At 43.9% G+C, this 21,154-nt stretch overlaps 1 protein-coding gene across 11 annotated transcripts in view; it reads left to right on the top strand.

Moving 5' to 3' along the window:
* The window catches only part of ZMYM2 (zinc finger MYM-type containing 2), a 218,398-nt gene extending 200,388 nt beyond the window's left edge, over nt 1-18,010 (top strand). For all 11 annotated transcript variants that reach the window (XM_075061682.1, XM_075061673.1, XM_075061674.1 and 8 more), the window contains 4 exons: nt 9,179-9,293; nt 10,769-11,020; nt 11,411-11,531; nt 15,064-18,010. In XM_075061682.1, the coding sequence (XP_074917783.1) occupies nt 9,179-9,293; nt 10,769-11,020; nt 11,411-11,531; nt 15,064-15,256 (681 nt within the window). In that variant the 3' untranslated portion in view covers nt 15,257-18,010. The remainder of the gene's footprint in view (nt 1-9,178; nt 9,294-10,768; nt 11,021-11,410; nt 11,532-15,063) is intronic.
* Nucleotides 18,011-21,154: the final 3,144 nt, after the last annotated feature.

Genomic DNA, 21,154 nt, shown 5'->3' with positions numbered 1-21,154 from the left:
TGTTGTAACAAACGATAGGTGTGAGGCACAAGTAGGAGCGAACAGGGCGGCAGCCCGCAATCTCTTGGATGGGCCACGGCGACAGAAGGGCCGCTGAGGAGCTTGCCCTGTGGAAGCGCGTAAGGCAACCGACGGGAATCATGAGCTAGCGCGTAGCACGGCAAATACAGGCCATGACCCAAGAGGAAATTCTCTGGAGAGACTGGTAGACCCTTCATCTCCCATCGGCCAGCAAAGAGCTGGGAGACTTCGGAGGGCTTGGTCCTTTACACATGAGGAAGCTAGCGCTCTGCGGCACATCCAAGGTGCGTAGCTAGCTTGCCCGCCGGAAGCATGAGGCTTCGCGAAGAACCCGGGAGAAGAGATGTCCTGGCTATATGGAAGGCAACACCACCTTAGCTGAAAATCCCCTGATGAGGTCGATTGTACCTGTCTTTGAAGACATGATCGAGGGTCCACAGGGGGGGAGCGCTCTGATCTCCGAGACTCTGCTGAATGAGTATCGCCACCAGAACACAGTCTTCCACGAAGGTAGAAGAACGAACAAGTCGCAAGCGGCGCTCAAAGGGGGTCAACAACAACGCCGTGAGGACCAAGTTTACGAGGCCAGGAGAGGGCTGGCGTAACGAGCGGTAGGGGATAATTACGCTCCATGCCTTCATGAAGTGAGAGAGTACTGGGTGAAAAACACGAAGTAACCTCACCCTCCCCGATGAAGGTGGATAGTCGGCCAGGTCTCCTTAAGGCTAGGAATCGCCAGGTCCCTCCTGCTTAAGGGCCAAAGAGTATTCAAGGATTGTCGGATTGACGCCTGTAAGAGAAGCATCGTGCGATGCGCACCAGGCGGAAGCGCGTCCATTTTGGCCACAAGTCCGGCGGGTGAAAGCTTCCTGCTACTTGCAAGTGAGGATGCGCTGCACCGAATTGGAACAGCGCAACTCGCAGCGTTCACCATGCAGAGCCACCGTGAGGTGGAGGATCGCAGGTCTGGGTGACAAAGTCTCCCGGTCCTGTGTGATCAGGTAGGACACCAGGGAGGGAACGGAGCGGCTACCAACAGATCATGGAGCATGGTTTACCAGGATTGCCTGGGCCACGCAGCCGATCAAGAAAAGATGCCGCACAGTGTCCCTGAGAGCTGAGCAGGCCCGTGCACCAAGGGAACGGAGGGAAGGCATAAAGCAGCAGCTGGTCCACGCGCAAGGCAGGCAATGCGTCGTCAGCGATCCGGGGAGCAGGCCCTGAAGAGCAGAACTCCTGGACTTCCTGTCGATGGGAGGCAAAGAGGTCTACCGAGGGGTAAACCACCCCACCTCTGGAAGACGATAACTGATGTCCGCCGGATCACTACTCGTGCAGAGGAAGGACTGCCAGCTCGATACCGCTCCAGGTTTTGTTCTCGTACTCCTGAGTAAGGTATCCCCAGTCCACCCGGAGGCTACTGCAGAAGTTCCCCGACAGTTGAACATACCTCCAGACCACAAGGGAACAACGGTTTCCCTCCCTGCTTGTGAATATCATGGCCGTTGGTTGTCCGTAATAAGACGGAGACACATACGGCATCAAGTAGTGCGTGAATGTCTGGCAGCCTAACAACAGCTCTCAGCCGTTGATATAGTTGAGCTCGCGGCTGACCAACAGGCCTGTCGCAAGCGACCTACGATGGGTCCCAGCCAGATGGACGCGTCTGTCGTAAGGTTAAGTGATGGTTCTGCGGATGAAATGCATCCAGGCCCGCACAAACCGAGAGACGCTCAACCACAGTCGAGGGAGCGTAGGGACGCTGGAGCGGATCGTGAGCACACTCAGGAGTCCCTGCGCGGCGAAGACCGAGTTGGAGCCACGTCTGAAAGGGCCGCATGCGAGCCTGTGTACTGTCGACATAAGTCATGCAGCCAGATGTCAGAAGAGCGAAAGGTGGGAGCTGAGGTTAGATGAGTGCTTGCAACGCCGGTATGAGTGAGTGATCGCCAGGAACGGGCTTGCTAATTAGTATGGCGAAGGAGATCCAGGTCGCTCCAGCAAGTCCAGTCTCTGTTGGAATATGAGAGTGGACTGCTCCGCATTGAGAGAGGCCCAAGCGCCGAAGAGGTCCGATCAAGGAAAACGTGATGACGGACTTGGTTTGCGAGGCCCTTTGATGAGCCAGTCATCTGCAGATATCGGTAGACGTGAACATGTTGCCTGCGAAGGTGGCGGCCAGACAACTGCCATGCATTTTGTAAAGACCCTTGGGCCGTAGACAGCAAAGGGGATGGACAGGCGAAGTGAAAGTGGTGTTGTTGATGGAACGCGGATAGACCTCCTGGTGCGGGGGGAAGATCGCTATGTGGAAGTACGCATCCTTCATGTCGAGGGCGGCGTACCAGTTCCAGATCAAGGACGGGATAATAGTTCCGCAGGGAGCTCAATGCGGAACTGCATACTGCGTAGCCACTTGTTGATCCCGCAATCGAAATAGGTCGAGCCTCCCCTTTGACTTGAGGGATGAGAAATAGCGGGACGTAAAATCCTTCCCCCCCTCTGGATAAGCGAACTGTCCTCTATGGTCCCTGCATGAGGAGATGATTGCACCATCAAGGGCCAAGAGGATTGCTCGTGAGAGGGGTCCCTTGAAGAGGGCCGGGAAAGGGGAGTGGAAGGCGGGAAGAAGCAACTGATGGTTATCCTTCTTCACCGTGCGTACACGCACCTGGTCGGTATATAAGATGTGACCACGCCGAGAGGAAGAGAGAGGTGGAAAGGGGGAAATGGATCCTGACTGAGTCTGGAGACGTCCCGGCGTACTCAAAAATTGCCCTTGGCCGGGTGGGGCCTAGAGGACTTGACGCCGCATGGGCCAGCACCGGCCTGCGCCCACCTCGCCCTCGCTTGATTCAATGCCGCGGTTCGAGGCGAAAGAGGCAGGGTGGGCCTAAAGTGCCATACGTTGTCACGGCTGTTCATCCCGGGGACCATCCACGCCGTTCTTTTAGCTTCGACCCAGGCCGTTTGTCCCGAGAACGCCCTCAAGAGTCTTGTAGGGTGCGACTGCAGGCTGGCAGTTGCGCAGGCCTGGAGCCAGGAATCGCCTCTGTGATACCTGAGGCTACAATCCAGGCAGCCGAAGCGGCCGCGTCAATGAAGGCTGGAGGGAAAGCTCCTGCCAACTCTTTTGCTCCTCCACAAAAGCTGCGAACTCCTTGGCGCGAGCCGGGGCAGCAACTCAGTAACGCCAACCTCCGCCAGGTGTAAAGTGTAGCGCTCAACAGAGCCGGCTGGTTAGCCACTGGCAGCTGCAAGCACCTTGCCGAGTACACCTTACCGGCCTAAGCGGGTCATTCGTCCTAGCCTCTTTGATTTCGGAGCAGCGCGCTGTGGCCGTCTTCAGCGGCGTCGCCTGTCATTGAACAGATTGAGCTACTAAAATAAGGAGGGAGAGGGTGAACGTACAAGTGTTCGCACCCGGGGAGGGTACTATAGTACCCAATCTCCTGCCACCTCGTTTATTTAGGCAAGCGCATGGCAGGAATCAAGCTGGCAGTCTGCGCAGGCACGGTATCAGTAAGCAGCCTGGATGGTCTTGATAAAATGGAGCAAGGGGGCCAACTGCCGGGGTGTCAGCACGGCCAGATTGCTGAACACTTGGCGTCGTCCGCCACTCTGCGGTTACTTCCTCTAAGCCAGGAGGTGATGTGAGAGCTACACGCAGCGAAAGTCCTGGGGGGCTGCTCACGATCAGTTGGCGCGGGCCTTCGCCCTGAAGAAAGAGGACCTGCCACGGCCTCATCTACCGGGGAAGAGGAGGTAGGATATCCGGCAACGAGTGGGTCCTGAATCGGCTACTGTGGCTCCTGTGGCGGTCCTATGGGCTCTGATGATGCTCCGAGTCTGGAGGATGGAGACATGGCTCAAATGACTCTTGCGGCGAAGGGCAGGATACGGTGGCTTCCACGCGCCTGTCGCCCTCCGACAGGAAGAGTAGTGTGCCGGACCAGGGGGAGGGGCACTCTCGGGACTTCTGATGGTATAGCCCAGGGGGTCTCAATAGGGGCCATTGCTGCTGTGTCGCTGCACCCCGGGATACGTGTGCATCTTGAAACTAGTTCCCAGCGGCCATGTCAGTATCTCGAATGTCCGCCTCTGCTATAGTAACTAGCGCGACTGTAAGGGTAGGCCTGCAGAGCCGACTGCCTGACCTGGCCGGCCACGTGAAAGGGATAGCCACAAATGTGGGCACGCCAAGGGCCAATAGGATCAGCAGCTCTGGGCTTAGGGGCGCCGGAGCCGTATGGGTATCATACCCGTGAGGGCGCGAGCCCCGACGGACTGCGCTGCTCTGTGCGGCGGGAGGCGACCGGGTCGACCAGTCGAAGAGCCGCTTATGGCTAGATGGCTCCGTGAACGACGGTCAGATTAGCGGTGCGCGGGACTTGACCCGGTGCCGGCAATGCAGGAGAAATGGCTAATAAAGCGGGGACGAGAGACGGAGCCGGTCTGTCATGGTGAGGGCAGTGCCAGCGAAGCCTACGCTGTGCGGGAGGCGGGAGAGACGCGCCGAGATTGTGGAGGCTGTCGGTTTTGTGTGGTTGGGAGCGGCGGGACCTCGAGCGCGGGGCCATCCGAGCGGTGACAGAGGTGGCTGTGTAAGAGGCGGCTTGTCTCTTGAGAGAGTCGGCACGGACCAGCGGTGCCGAGGGACGGGCAGTGCCGGGTCCGTCGGAGCATGAGGTCTCTTGCGCGGCTGAAAAAGTCTCCGGCGTCGAAGTGCAAGGTTTAGCTCAACGTCAGTCGGCGGGTGTCTCCGGGGAGCTTGCAGGCGCCGGACCGACAGCCATCTGGGCTGAGTCAACGGGGCCAGTTCCGCGGTCGCTCGCTTGGTGTCAGTCTCTGCCTTGCGGTGCTTGGCGTGAGGAGCCCGTCCGATGGGCTTAGGCCGACTTTGACCCTGCAGAGAGAGGGAGCTGGCGTGGGGTTCCTTTGGGCGTCGGCTGCGGCCACGGCGCCGAGGAGCCTTCGCGGATGGCTGACCATTGCTCGGTGCCGAGGGGGCGGCAACACGCACTTGCTGGCTAGTACTCGGTGCCGGCGAGGTGGCTAATAGCGCCTTCCATACAGAGCTGCCGGAGTCTAGGCCTGCTTCCTTCTTCGTGCGCGCTTAATGCCTTGCAAAATGGGGCACTTAGAAGAACTAAGTGCGATCCCAGGCACTTAAGAACAGGATCGGGGGATCTCCTGTCGGCATTCCTGGCCTAATTGCAGGCCGACACACTGGTCTTAAGCCCGCGGGGAGCCGAGCATGGTACTGGTACCGGGAATCGCGGTAGGGGGAAGAGCCCAGCACCCCGCAAAACTATTTAGCTGAACAAATACACTCTAACAACTTTAACTAACTGTTAATGATTAACACTAAATATAAACATAAAAGATCAAGCCCATTAACGATGAGTTGTAAACATGACACTACTGTAACAAATGGAACAACGAATGGGCCAAGCGAGGTACTCTAGCTAGGGATGCAATAAAGAGGATGATTCGATGGAAACTACTCTAGCCGACTGTTCGATGAGACTGCGCGGTACGAGGATCCTGACAGGGGGCCGACGCTGGGGATTAGCGTGCGCCTGCGTGGCGGCCCTCCAGGGGCGCCCAGACCACTGTGAGTGTCTGCTCAGGGTAAAGTTCTCGCGGGGCTGTGCATGCAGCGCTGCCACGACACTAACTGGGACTGGATAATGAGAATCAACGCGACCAGAAGAACTGACAAGTTGCTAGCACAGTCATGGAAATGATGTGATTACGAAAAGCCAGAGAACTGGGTGGAATTACTATCACATACTGGAGTAGCTGAGTGATACGATGATCAATGTTCGAGGAAGAGGACAGCAGGGCAAAAAGGTGGAGTTGCATGTACATAAAGACTAGTCAGTATGAAGCTCCAGATAGAGCTTCAGTAATGGAAACTGCAGAAACGCTGAAGTCTCTCTGAGATTTAAGTTTAGAAGTTTGAGGAAAACAACAAGGGTGATGTGCGGTGGTGGAGCTTGGCTATAAACCACCAAACGCAGGGGGCATGAGGTATAAGAGGCTTTCTTTAAGCCAATTAACAGAATGTTACTAGATGCTAGCAGAGGCCCTGGTTCTCATTGTGGGAGCTAATCACCAGCCCGATATCTGCTGGAGAGCAATAGCAGTATTTACAGCAGACAATTCCAAGAAGTTTTTGGAAAGATGAGGGAAAGTTCCCTGGTGTAAAAAAAACAGGTAGGGGAGGAACAGCTGGGGCAGGGCTCTTCTTTCGACGCTGCTGCTCACAAACAGGCGAGATTAGTAAGGAAGCAAAAGTGGATGAAAACCTGGGAGGCAGTGACGCATGAGATGGTTTGAGTCGTGATAATCCTGACACAGAAGAAAGGAGCGCAGCAGAAACGGGGGCGCGGACTGCGAGCGGCCCTCGTGGGGCCCTGGACTATCAGAAAACGCAAATTCGAACTCCCTCAGCGAAACGATGGTCGGCAGGATCGCCCGCGGAAGAACAACATGAGGGGGAAAAGCCAGGAGAGCTGGCTGTATTTTCAATAGAATCCTTATTTGAGGTTGGCAGGAAGAGCAAACCATCGCCTGATTGCGTAGAAAGAAGCAGCTAAATATTGGCAGGCACCGGAGCTGGGTATACGTGAAATAAGTTGGCTGGATCTTAAAACACAAAAAAGCAGCGTTCAAGAGTCGGATGATGGACAATTGCAGGAGGCAGTATAAGAAATTTTGCTGCAGGCAGTGGCAGGAGTGAAACTCAGGAAGGCTAATCAACACTTGGAGTTGACAGCTTACCAGGGATGTTAAGAGTAACAAGGGTTTCCAGGAATGTTAGCACCAAGAAGGTGTCAAGGAAAGTAGGGCCCCTTACTGAATGGGAGAGGCAACGCCAGTGACAGAGGGATGTGGAAAAAAGCTAATCGTACTCAATGCTTTTGCCTTTGTCTTCACGAACAAGGTCAGCTCCCAGACTACTGCACCGGAGCGCAGCAGTATGGGGAGGAGGTGACCATCTTTAGCTTCTGGAGAAAGAAATCGGTCAAAGACTATTTTTAAGAAAGCGGAATAGGCACAGTCCATGGGGGCCGGATGCGACTCGCAAATCCAAGGGTGCTAAAGAAGTGTGCTGATCGGTGTATTGCAGAGCGACTGGTCATATTTTTCGAAAACTCATTGGTGATCGGGGAGGTCCTCTGGATGACTGGAAAAAGCCTAATGTAGTGCCATCTTTAAAAATGGGAAGAGGAGGATTCTGGGGAACTACAGGCGAGTCAGCCTCACCCAATGCCGTCCCTGGAAAATCATGGAGGCAGGTCCTGCAGGAAATCAATTCTGAAGCACTAGACGGAGAGGAAAAGTGATCAGATAGAAAGTCATGCATGGTCATCCACAGCGGCAATATGCTGACTCTCAACTACGCCTTTCTATGATGAGCTAACTGGGCTCTGTGGCATTAAGACGGGGAAAGAGCAGTGACTGTTGTTATTTGACTATTAGCAAAGCTTGTTGATTACGGTTTCGCTAGAGTATTCTTACGAGCAATGTAAAGTGAAATATGGCTGGATGAATGAACTATAAGTGGTATAGAAACTGGCTAAATGCATCGGCTCAACGGTTTATAGTATCAATGGCTCGCATGTCTAGTTAAACAGGCCAGATTATTTTGTTCAATTTCTTCAATAATGAGCTGGAGGATGATGTGGACTGGCACGCCTCCAGGGCAAGTTTGCTGATGAACTAAACTGGGGAGGAGTGGAATACAGCTGGAGGGTTAGGGATATGGATACAGAAGGGACCTTAACAATTAGAGGATGGCCAAATGGCATCTGATGAGGATTCAACAACCGGGCAAGCTGCAAGAGTCCGCACTTAGACAGATAGGAATCCCATGCAGCTGCTATTTCTTTTTTTTTTTTTTTTTTTTTTTTTTGGGACGCAAGGGCTAGGGCAAGTTCTGCTAGTAGAAGGACCTAGGGTTGACAGGTGGATCGAGAGCTGTTGAGTCGACGTGTCCGCGTTTGCCAAGGAAGCTAATGGCATTTAACTGTATAAGTAGAGAGGCATTGCCCAGTATCCAGAAGGGATAGTGTATATTACCCAGCTGCGATAAATTCGATCAACTATGATGCGCTCATCTGGAGTAGTGTGTCGGCAGTTTGGACCTCACACTACAAGGAAGGTGTGGAAAATTGCAAAGAGGTTCCAGCGATCGGGTCAACAAAATGATTAGGGGGCTGGAGGGCTACAGACAATACGAGGAGAGGCTGAGGAACTGGGATTGTTTAGTCTGGCAGAGAGAAAAATGAGGGGGAGATGTGTGATAGCATCGCTTCACTACCTGAAAAGAGGTTCCAAAGGAGGATTCTTGGATCTAGAGGGGAGAGAACAACCTGCGGCAGCGTTGAGGGCTGATTTTCAGTGGCACTCACACTGCCCGGGTCTGGCCGCCGTCTGGGGGACTCTGACCACTCCAGGGGGCGCCCAGCCGACCCGCTGAGTGTTGCTAGGGTAAAAGTTTCTCCGACGGTTGTGCACGTGGCGTGCACACACCTAACTAGAATGGATATGAGCAACACATCTCGAAGAACAACAGTTACTAAGGTGAGTAACCTTGTTTTCTCCCTGCTTGTTTCCCAGGCTTTCTTGTAATGCCGAGGTAACAAGCATTTCGTGTAATGCTGCATATCTTTACCATGAGTAAATATTTTTCTTTGCTCTGTATTAGAAGTTAAGGTAATTCTGTCATTTGTATTGTTGTCAATAATCACACTTTACATTTAAAACGTACTCCTGCTAAAAATGTATCTACTCTGAAGACTTAGCTGGAAATGAAAAATAAGTGTTGGTGCCATAACTAAATACTTTGTTTTCTAGAGATTTTTTAAAAAAATCTTTTCATTGATGTGAATTAGGCTTCTAATTAAACCAATATTTTTATCTTTAATATTTTCTCCAATACTTTTCTCTTTAATTTTGTTGTACCCAATATTACATGTTATGTGAGTTAAATGCTACACTACTTTGTTTTATAGCCAGCCTACAACTGCTAAACTATTAGAAAATTTCATTATTTTGTGAGAAGGAAATGGCGGCTCATAACATACGTTGTTTTTTCACTAATTCTCCCAACACAGTAAATATTCTTTGTTTTTCTTGTTTTTAGTACTTGTATGGAAGCAATCGAAAAGACAATATATTTATTAATCCAAGCTACGAGACATTTGAGCAGGAATTAAATAAAATCCTTAAAAGTTGGCAACCAAGCATACTTCCAGATGGTAATTTTCTTTTTTGTTGTGTACAGTCTTCTGTTAACAGTTCTGTACTCTTAAACAGGCAGATATACACAAACAAATAATTTGTGCCTTGTGATGGTGATTGATAACATTAAAACAAATAAATAAAATAGTAGGTGTCATTCACCTCGCCTACCTGGTCCCTGCTCCTCCCCCTCCCCCCAATCTTTACCGAGGATGAGGCTAGCCTTCTGAACAGAGCTCTGCAAAGAAGATGTAGCAGCACTAAGACAACTTAGGAAGTGACAGGGAAAGGTGGACCTGTATCCCTTCACTCCTGTAAGACATCTGGTACAGTTTAGGGGAGGAACACCCACACTAGCCATGCTCACCCAACAGGAGAGAGAACAGAAGGCCTAGGCGGCATCACTTGTGCTGCCTCCTCTCTGCCCAAAGGTATCTGGGTCCTTTTCAGAATATAGGGGGTGAAACAAACCCCATTGTTCCCCACCCTGGGAATGGGAGAGATAGCTCTTGGGGGCTGTGAAGGAGCATTTGTGGTCCTCACTCTCCCTTTGAAGCTGGAGCAGCCCTGAGAATAAGAGGAGAAACAACCCACTGCTAAAAAGATGGGAGAGAATTTGGTTATGTAAGAAGAGCATTGTAAGGTGTTCAGTGGGGCTGGGAAGTTAGGCACTTTGGTTACTGTGATGCACCTATCTCCATAATCTCTCAGTCTCAGCAGGTGTGGGCAGATCTCCTGTGATGTGTCTTGGGGTGTGTGTGGGGGGAGGGGAATATGAGGTAGGAGAGGAATTCATTTCTAGTCTCCTCTGCCCTCTCTTCCATTATATCAGAGTGCTGCCAGGAGAGACAAGCTATTTCCCTCCCCCTCTCCTCTCTTTGCTCTTGAGATTGTGGGATGTCAGGTTGCACTAGAATTTTTCTACTGCAAACCTGTGAGAAGGAGGCAGGTGCACCTTTCTTTTCTCCTTTTCCTCCAGTGATCTTAGGTCTGCTGTAACCTCTTTAGGTAGCAACTGCTGCCCTAGCTGACTCCTCCACCTAAAGTAATACAGGAGTCCTTTCTGGATGAGGCTTCTATCTGCAATCAGAAAATTGAGAGGGTCAGTCAGGGGCCCTTACATGTGCCAAAAAACTCAAAAATCCAACCCAAAAACATGAGTGTTTTTTTATGAAAGGACCCATGGTTGGTCACTTTCTCTGACCTTCACTTTTTTATATGGCATCAGTTATGAGAGTGACAATTTAAGAATCCTGTAAAAATAGTTTAACAAAAAAAGTGTTGCTTGTGTAACTTGCTTGTTTGGAAATTGCTGTTTTCTCTTCCTGAATCTGTGGGTTTCAATTTCTCCTCTTGGGGATGTGGGCAGTTTTCCACTGAATATTGAACATTTTGTCTGATTTTTTTGCAGTTAATAGAAGTTATTGATTCTTTTAAATGTGAGTTGTTTGCCTCATTGTATTTTCTCTAATACATTTTCCCCCCCTTGAAGGGTCAATATTCTCTCGAGTTGAAGAAGATTATCTTTGGAGGATAAAACAGCTAGGATCACACTCTCCATTTGCTCTTCTGAATACACTGTTCTACTTTAACACTAAATATTTTGGCCTGAAAACAGTGGAGCAGCACTTAAGACTTTCCTTTGGCACCGTTTTTAGACAGTGGAAAAAAAATCCTCGAACAATGGACAGCAAAGCTTGTCTTCGATATCAAGTTTCTTCGCTATGTGGAGCTGATAGTGAAGGTATTAATATGAGTTTCAAAATAAGTATTACAGAGGCATCCAAATTTTGCCCAATTGAGGGCCACTTTGGCACCTTTCCAGAGCCTGAGGACTGTACCTCATTTGCATAAAACTGAGCTGCCTATAGCTAGTGGATCTTTAATATGAATGTGTGATCTGCAGCTACTACAAGGTCCCTGCATTAAATGTTCCATCTTGATCCAAGTAGCCTCCATGTCAAATGCTGGAATCCTGTCTATGGGCTGCATCTCCAGTTTAGAGATGCAAGTGACCGCATTGCAGTATTCTGGGTTGTACTTTTGTTCACCCTAATCTAATATGTTAAGTATACAAATGAAATTACCAAATGTTTTCGAGTTTGGGCTTAGATGGGTTTTTTCCTTTTTAAAGATAAAATTACTACTGGAAAAAGGAAACATGAAGATGATGAGCCAGTGTTTGAACAAATTGAAAACACGTCAAATCCTGCTAGATGTCCCGTGAAAATGTTTGAGTGCTATCTGTCTAAGAGGTAAGCATTTCACGGACTAGTATACGTATGTTTTTTTTAGAGTTGTGAGGATGAAGAAGGAGAGACTATTATGGAGCAATGTGAAATAATGTTTACACAAATAAAGTGAATGTAGTGCTTGGGGAAAGAGGCAGATTGAAAGCACTGAAATTTTCAGCACAAACTTCCTTCTTCTGCTCTGCAGAAAGACACTCTATCTAGGGGTGAGAGTATGGTTTGGTTTCTATACCTATTAAATCATGAGAATCTCAGACTTGCCAACAGGAGACCCAACTGATTCAGATATTGATGATGTGTCTTGTGGTGTGCATATCTGTTCACTAACTGGACTGCAAAACAGTCTTATTTTATATAGGCCTTCAGGAAGTCGCATGATGGCAACAACTTTCAGTTACTGCTGATTTCTGGATTTGGTAATCTAGGCCTATAAAGCTCCATTATCTTTTGATTCCCTTTGTTTAGATGTTAAATAGGAATGTGAATGGTGTAAAAGAAGACCACAAGGTCTTAAACTTGGAGAGATTCAAATACCCAACACCAAAGTAGTGCCTTTTATTTGTGGTGATATGTTGTTATTCCAAGCAAATGTTCTCTATTTTTGTTGAAGTATTTTAAGTTTTTTCTGTTACTGATTGAAAGACTCTTGAACAGCTATAATTCTGCTGTTAACAGACTCCGGCTGCATACTAATATTCTTTTGGTTTCTTCAGAATGAAATAAATATTAGATTGAGCAAACATAATCTTGTTATGTCTTCCCCTGCATTCTTTATATTGCTTGTAAATTGATTAATTGTTGTTGAGGGCCCAATCCTGTAATTCTCAAGTCAGGCAAAAATCCCACTGAAAATAAATTGCATATTAGTTACAATTTAATGAAAAGTTCTATTATGTAGGTACATATTATGGAGTAATTTTAAAAAAAAATATTCTAGAGTTTATTCTCATTTGAAGACTGCTGCTTATATGGTAGATTTCAAGTTGAGATTGTTTTGCTGTAGTCCAGGCGGAATACATGCTTTGCATTTTTTCACAGTGAGAAAGAGTAATTTTTTCACTAGCCTATTACTTAAAAGTGGATGAATGGTTTTGCAAAAAGAACTATTTAATTTAAAAAAAAAAAAGCTTTGGGCAGACAAAACTTAGAAAATTTCATTTCAAAGGTTGAATGTTTTGGAAATGTATATGTGGTAGAAAACTGAAGAACTTAAAACGGGAAACATTTTACAACTTTTAAATAATCTAAGAAGTTTCATAGAAATTTCACAAAGTACAATATAAAGCCCAAAATGTTTTAGCAAAATGCACTTTATCCCTAAAAAGTGAAGATATACACCTCTACCTCGATATAACGCTGTCCTCGGGAGCCAAAAAATCATACCACGTTATAGGTGAAACCATATTATATCGAACTTGCTTTGATCCACTGGAGTGCAGATCCCTGCCCTCCCTGGAGCACTGCTTTACCACGTTATATCTGAATTCGTGTTATATCAGGTCATGTTGTATCGAGGTAGAGGTGTAATTTGAATGTATGGCAAAAACGAAGTCCAAGTATAGAATTTTTCCTCTTTGATGTCTGTCTGTGGTTTTCAGTTTTCTATTAAATATTTGAAAACAAGTTCCCGTTAAATAGTCCTTGCCCTGCCAAAATATGTTTGCTTAGACACTAGAATCACCCACCTTGGGAGGATTGTATGTAATAGCACATTGTAGAGGTAGATTTTTGTTAACTACTGCAATGTAGCCAGTAGATGGAGTATACAAAACACTTTCAAGAAACTTATTTGAAAATAGTGAAAGGAGAGAGAAAAACAAACAATTTTAGAAACTTTCATAATAGCTCTTCTGTTCCTAATAATGTCACAGTTTTAAAGTACAATATCTTAAAATAGGTCTTGGTCATTCTCCCTACTGCGATTGCAGGCTGTCTCTCCTGGTCTTGTTTGCTGCCACACCTTATTAGTACCCTGATCCAATGGAGGAGAGGTTTCCTGTGCAATTGAAGTTATTTTGTAAAATACCTCTTTAAAACAACATTTAATTAAAACTATTCTCTTAATTTTCAAGTAATGGTCCCTATATTCTGTAAGTGGGTTTTGAAACTGGTACTTGAGAATCAGCTGACAACGTGCAGCTGACATTTTAAAGGGACATCTCTCACTTTCAGCTGCTGGCATCATTTCATAGCCTGCTTCAACAGAAACAGGTCTGATTGTTGAGAATCAGTTGAGGATATTAAAATGTTTAAATGTAATATTTCAAATCTAAACAACTTCCAACAATGATGTCTGTTTCTATCAAAGTAGGAAAGTAGCTGCTCTTGCAGCTGAGTGAGGCTATGTCTACACTACCGTGGTAAGTTGACCTACACTGCGTACCTTAGGTCGAGTTACTGCGGGGTCTACGTTGCAAGGGGTCAATGAGAGAGACTTGACTGGAGAGCGATCTGCTGTCGATTTGGCAGGTCTTTACTAGACCCTCTAAATCAACCGCCAGTGGATAAATCTCAGAGTGTCGATCCCAGCCGTAGTGTAGGCCTGCCCTGAGATCTCAGTGTCTGCAGTCTGCAAGTGCCGGTCCAGAAAAGCCAGCTAAATACTTTCAGCCAAAAAGCATGTCCCAGTACTAATGGCTCTTAAAATCTGTAATATTTAAGAGCGAGGAGAATAATTTAAAAATATAATCATAAACTAGATGGGCAGCTTTGTGTTGAGAATTTCCTTAAGAATCCTCTCCACTGTCTAAGAATGCTGAGATGCATCTGAGCCACAACAGCACCAAGTTCACCAGATTTGCATGGCTTAGCAGGAAACTGCAAAGCAGCTTCATAGGAGAAACAAGAGCAACCGTATAATAGGGACCAAGATAAGGGCTATGCCAAACAACCAAACCTTGGAGAGAAAAGACAGGAAACAGGTTTTTGAGTTTCTCTCTTAAGACCATCCATACTGGGTCATACTAAAGGTCCATCTAGCCCAATATCCTGTCTTCTGACAGTGGCCAGTCCCAGGTGCCCCACAGGGAATGAACAGAACAGGTAATCATCAAGTGATCCATTCCAGGTCACCCATTCCCAGCTTCTGGTAAACGGAACCTAGGGACACCATCCCCACTCATCCTGGCGAATAGCCATTGATGGAGCTATCCTTCATGAATTTATCTAGTTCTTTTTTGAACCCTGTTGTAGTCTTGGCCTTCACAGCATCCTCTGGCAGAGAGTTCCATGGGTTGACTATGCATCAATCTTTTTAATTTTAAGGAAATACACAATAGTTTTTAGTTTATAGAGTGCTACAGCACCTTAGATCGAAAAGCAACTTCAGCGGGACAAGAATGCTCGAAGCCATTTATGCCACCATAGGGGTGTCCCATTTTCAAATCAGAAGGCAGTATTTTTCCACATTAATCCTCAACTCCTAATATGTATATGCACAATTATAGTTGTACACACAGGATGTTAAAAATTAAAACCTGTATAGATTTGTCATGTGAAACTTTGACTCTTTTGACCATTTTTTTTTTCCTTTTAGCCCACAGAATCTTAATCAGAGAATGGATGTGTTCTATTTACAACCGGAATGCTCTGTTTCCTCAGATAGCCCTGTCTGGTATACTTCCACTTCACTGGACCGCAACACTTTGGAACACATGCTCGTACGGGTTCTTTTAGTAAAAGATATTTATGATAAAGACAATTATGAACTGGATGAAGATATAGATTAAAACAAACTTCCAAAAGCTGTCAGGAAAAACAAAACAGCATTAGATAGTCATGCTGCTAGACCTTTATTATGGAAACCATTTCAAGTTTACTCTTCGTTTTATGAGTTTTGTAGCAGTGTACCCTGACCTGGGTATTACCATGTAAATAATCCGTGAGTGAAAGTTGCCATTATCCTCCTACGTAGTGGTTTTAGGATACTTAACAAAAACATTCAAATTCTTTTTTTTATTATTATTTATTTGAGTAGGTATGTTTGTAACTTTTTACATTGCGAAATATGAATGAGAATGTGCCATGTGTAATTTTTTTTCTTGTAGTAAGAAACATCCATATTGCACAACTCTACTGTTGCAAGCTTCCTTGAAAGGAGGCTCTTTTACTGGGTTCTTCAACCAGATGGTTGTGTATGGGTAGCACTACTAAAGTTTAGAACTTGCTGTGTCTTTCAGAATTTTTAAATAAATTGTAAACTAATAGGTTTTTTACTTTTTAGTTACTGAAGCCTTATAAGGTTATGTAGAGAGATTCCATCTTATGTACCAAAAATAGACAAAAGAGAATGCTGTCAATATTGGTGTACTGTAATGTGAATCTATATTGGTGAAAACAACTTTTTTGTTGCCCTTATTAAAACCTTAGTGTCCTTTCCTTATTTGTGACTCTCTGAATTGCCCCTTCAAATAAAATATATATTCAAAATGAGTGTAAGCGTAAGGCATGTGATCATCTAGACATTTATTTTGTAAAAATGTCTGATGGCAATGCTATAATTTTCTTTTCCATTTTTATTTTGCCAGACATAAATGCTGGTACCCCATATTGCTGTACATCAGTCCTTCATAGCCTTAGCAAAAGGGACTTTAATGTAGTATTACAAAAAGTAATACAGTATACTACATTTTTCAACTTTTTTCATTTGTCATTGCTGTGTTGTACTTAAATACAACTAACATTTGATTATGGGTTGTGAGAGTTCTTTTAACTAATGTCTCCATTAAAAAAACAGAAGACACATGAAGTGGCAGAAAGTCAAAAGATAATTTTTAAAAAAATCTGCTGTTCTTTGTTCAATATATTTATTTTGCATAAAGAATCTGATTTCCAGATGTATATGTTCAGCCTCTAAAGTTTTGTTTGTTCCCTACTCTTGTTTGACTAATGCAGACAATATGGAGGTTTGTGCAATGATATTTCCTGTAGTACTCAAGAAATCATAGTACAGTATTCTACTATAAAGTAGGTAATTGGTATGATATTCCTAATGATTTAAGAATCTATTGATAACAATCAATTATTACCGAGATGAAAGAAAGAAAATTGTTTTTATATATCTTATTGCGATGAGATTCATTTCCTGCAAAGATGCACTACTTTTTCATTTTCCTTATTATAGAAGAATGGACATAAGGATGCTTACTTCTACAAAGAAATAAAGCTGCTAGCGCTTTGTTTTGATAAAGAAATTTATTTAAATTTTTGCTACTCTCTTCTGACCGTGAGTATGTATTAACTTTAGATATACCACTAATAGAAAAGCAGATGAATATACACATTTTTAATTTCTTTATTTTGATCGGCTGAATTGGCACCAGGTCTCCCCAAATGATTACAGTTGCTTCATTGCCTGGAAAATCAGGCAACATTTCACAGCACTAGTCAGTAGATTATCTAACATGTAATGCTCAGTAATCTGTTGCCTATTGCCATGAAATGTTGCCTGATTTTCCAGGCAATGGTGCAACTTCAGTAACTAAAACATTACTTAATGCCTGTTCTTTCAAGCAAGAGCAATATAAAATAGTCATGAGATAGAAAAGTTTCTTGATTTAAAATAAATTTCAAGCACTAATCACAATTTTAATATTTCTATGTTTTGGGAACTAAGTTTCTAATTCTGTGAAGTACTTAAGTACAAACTTAACTTTAAGCAAATTAATAGTCCCATTGAGTTCAGTGGGACTACAATATTACGAACCTGCTTAAAGTTAAATGTGCTTGAAACCTCAGGTCGGCAAAGCACTTAAGTATATGCTTAACCTTGAGAGAGAAATTTAAACTATAAGTGTTTAACTAGTTAAGTATATGCTTAACGTGCTTTTGCTAAAAGCAGTAAGAGACCCAATTTCAGGAAGGTCCATAAACGTAGTTATGTCCATCCCTGTTGAGTACAACACTTTAACACTGATTCAAGAAAGCACTTAATGTTTGACTCTGTGCTTAAATTAAGTATGTGCTGGCATGTTTTGCCTGAATCAGAGGCTAACCTAGTGTCTTCAAAATCTGATTATGGATATCCTTTAAGTAAATAAGGATTCTTGTTAATATGACGTACTGGAGACTAACCTACGTTGTTTTTCTATTTCATAAGGAAGTGATGACTGAATTCTATTATTGCCATAAATTTCTCCAATTCTCTACCCTAGTTCCACTCTTCAATAAAAACACAACCATAATTTAGGCAGGCTTTAAAATAGAAGTTTTTACATATAGATCCAAGTTGGTAATACAAAGATGGCTGACATGAAAATAACTTATTCCAGAAGATGGAGCTATTCCATCATTAGCAATAATGTTTATTCAAGTAGTGTGTTTAGATCAAACATTGTAAACTGTTGGGATACTGTAGTCAAGTACACATCATGTCTCAATGTATACATGTTATTACATAATTTCTAAATTTTAATGGTGATGCAAAATTCAATAAACAGCCTTAGCTTTAAAAAAAATAAATAAATGCAATTTTGTAATAATTAGGAGTTGAGGGCAAATACTTTTTTTTTTTTTTGACTGTTGCTAGTCCAATTCTTGACTATCTTGGTTCCAAGGAACAACATGAAGAAATAAATTAATGTGTAGGAATGTATAGCCGACTTGTTTCATACTGGGTGTCTAGGTTAATGGCATGGATCAATAATTTGCTTGACACCCCCAACCCCCAATCTTGTGCAAAGTAGAGGGAATTGTGAAGAAGTACCCTACCTTTCTCGGCCATTGGTGTTAACTATGGTACAGTTCACCTTAGTTAGAAATATAACTTGGTAACTAGTCTGTTGTACAGTCGGTTGTCTATGAGCCACCCCAGCTCCCCCACTCACCCCCAAGGTACTGGTAGCATGTGCTAGCCTAAATACATAATTTTTCTGCCACATCCCAAAATCTGTCAGCATGTGCTAAATGTCTCCTTTTCTGCATGACGGAAAAGTTTTATCTAGAGAACCGAATCTCCCAGGAAACTTATATTTTTAATAATAATTAAAACAAAGATGGCAGCTTTGAAGCTATTGAGAGAATTAGAGTGGCAACGCTAGGCAGGATGCAATGCAAATACAATTTATAGTGAAAATTTTATACAAAGGAAAAGTTCCTTTTTGAAAATTGTAAGTAGTAATATTTGTTTTTCTATTAAAATGATGATTGCTATGCAGTGGCATTCTGGGCATGGAAAGCAAATGTATATTATACAAGTAAACCCAGGCTTTTTTAATTATTGGCTTATGATATAAAGCACAATTAAGACTTCTAAGAGTTAACTTTTAATTAGGCAAAAAGTAGTTGTGTAGATAACCTCAACATTTAACATATCAATTTGAGAAGGATTTTTAAAAGACTAAAACTATAAATCTAGAATGCAATAATAATTTATTTGTATTACTGTACTGCTCGGGGGCTCCATTATGCTAGGCATGCTGTACAAATATATTTTAAAAAACCATGATTTCTGCCCTCCAAAGAGTTTGCATTCTAGAAAAAGGACATAGACAGAAAGCATGTGTATGGAGAGGACGAAAGATAACATACAAGCAGAATGATGCTAGGCACACATCTTAGTTCCATTTTTTTCTTGTATAGATTTTAAAATTTTAGCTTATTAACTACTTTTGGCTATTCTGTTTTTTATTAATTTTGGTCTAATGTTCTTTTAAATAGACAAAAATAAAATTTCAGACCTCTTTAATCAATTTTATTCCAAAATAATAAATCTTGTAGAGAACGTAGATTGGGGACTGCTGTTCTCCCACTTGTAACATAAGTGAATTACACAGTAGCAATGAATTATACACTAGCAGTTTAAAAACTGATAAAGTACTCTTTCCACACAACACATAATTATGTCAGTGAGTTCCCAAATTTAAATTGTCATGGAAGTGAAGGATTAGCAAGATTCAAAGAGGGATTGGACATTCATATGGAAAACAAGACTATCCAGAATTATAACTAATACTAATAAAATTTTGAAAGGGATATTAAATGTCATTCTTAAAACTTTAAAACAATCTCTAACTATTAGGGTTTAGGATGAGACCTTCATCAAGGTAGATGATCTCAGAGCTGCCATGCTGCAGGTGTGGTTTTTAGTTTTGTTTTTGTTTGTTTGTTTTTTGCACTTCCCCGTGAAGCTTCTGGGGTTGGCCACAGACAGGATATGAGACTAAATGGACCTCAAGTCTGATCCAGTCTGGCAGTTCTTAATTTGCCAAATTTTCATGAAAGGCCTCTGCTTCAAAGACCTTGCATGATATGCAGATTATACCAAGAATCCCATAATCCACTGCTCCAGTGCACCCAACCTTGGCGTGAAATGTTGCAAGTGTCTAACAGTGCATAATAACATGACAAACTGCTTGACAGAGATTAATATTTACTCTTTCTGAGCACCCAGAAGTATGTTAGGTACCTCACAAAATTAAGTGGAGGTGTGGGGGTTAGATTTTCAGCTCTACTCTGCTTTTTGTACTGCTCAGGTGGCAGAAAGAGATTTGAAACTGCCTCTTGGAGATTCCAGGTGGGGGAATCCCTAGTGGGTATACAGCACCCCCTATTCAGTATAAAAGGCAATGGCTAGGGCATGCTGTACACCAGTTATCCTCTATTTGTGAAGAATCCATGGAAATAGATGGGATAGATGAAAGCAGTTTGGAGGCTCTGTCTTCAGTTTTGTTTTTGTGAGGTGCTCAACACAAGTTTGGAGCTTGAAAAATAACGTGTCGTGAACTGTGTGTAGTGTTATAAAATATTAGACAACTTCAGGCTGCTCTAACTTAATTCAGCATCTGGGCAGAAAATCTGGGCATTGTAACAGTTTCCATGACGTCCCTTCCTCGTCGTTGTGCTGAACAGCCCCTGGCCACAGCAAAGATTTTAGCTTGTGGCCATGCCCAGAAAAGTAGAAATGTAACATGATACAACTGAGGTTCATCAACAGACAAAAAGGGGCAGATGGAAACAGGAAGGACCAGCGTGATAATCTAATCTGTTCCTTAACTCAGGGCTAGTCTTCGCTACCGGAGTAAGTCAACTTAAATTACGCTACTCCAGCTATGTGAATAACTGTAACTTTTGTATATAAACTCCCTCCCCTCTTTCAATTTTATTGGATAAAAAGGCATAACTGAGTTTTTAGGAGGGATTTGAAAGACTGGCTGATGTGGCAAACAGATTTAGGGATGCAAACAAGGTATTGAAGCTGGTGGCATTGATGAAAAGAGGCAGAGGGATAAATGCAAAAGGAGATCAGTCAAAGAAGATTCTAGCCATTTTGAACAGCTAGTGGAATTTAGGAAGGCAGAATTTATTAACCAATTCTAAAGTCAGAAGGAACGCTTAGAGCATTTAGTCTGACCTCCTGTATGTCACAGCAAAATAAATTTCAATCATTTACCCCGTATGCAATCACTGGAGTTGGAATTAGCTAAAATATCCATGTAATAGTGTCAGTTGTTCAAAAGAACTGTCAGGACAGTTAAAATTTTTAGTTTTCAAGATTCACAGCAATGTCTGTGCTTCCAAACATGAATAGCAAAAAGTCATCTGTCCAGGGAATATTTTTATTTCTTGGACTCCAGATTTGTTATGTATCTCCATTCAGTAAAGTCACTGATATAGTAACAATAGTGTGC

This window comes from Chelonoidis abingdonii, chromosome 1 (genome assembly GCF_003597395.2).
Source record: "Chelonoidis abingdonii isolate Lonesome George chromosome 1, CheloAbing_2.0, whole genome shotgun sequence".
Lineage (NCBI taxonomy): Eukaryota > Metazoa > Chordata > Testudines > Testudinidae > Chelonoidis > Chelonoidis abingdonii.
This window is presented reverse-complemented; position numbering and strand designations above follow the sequence as displayed.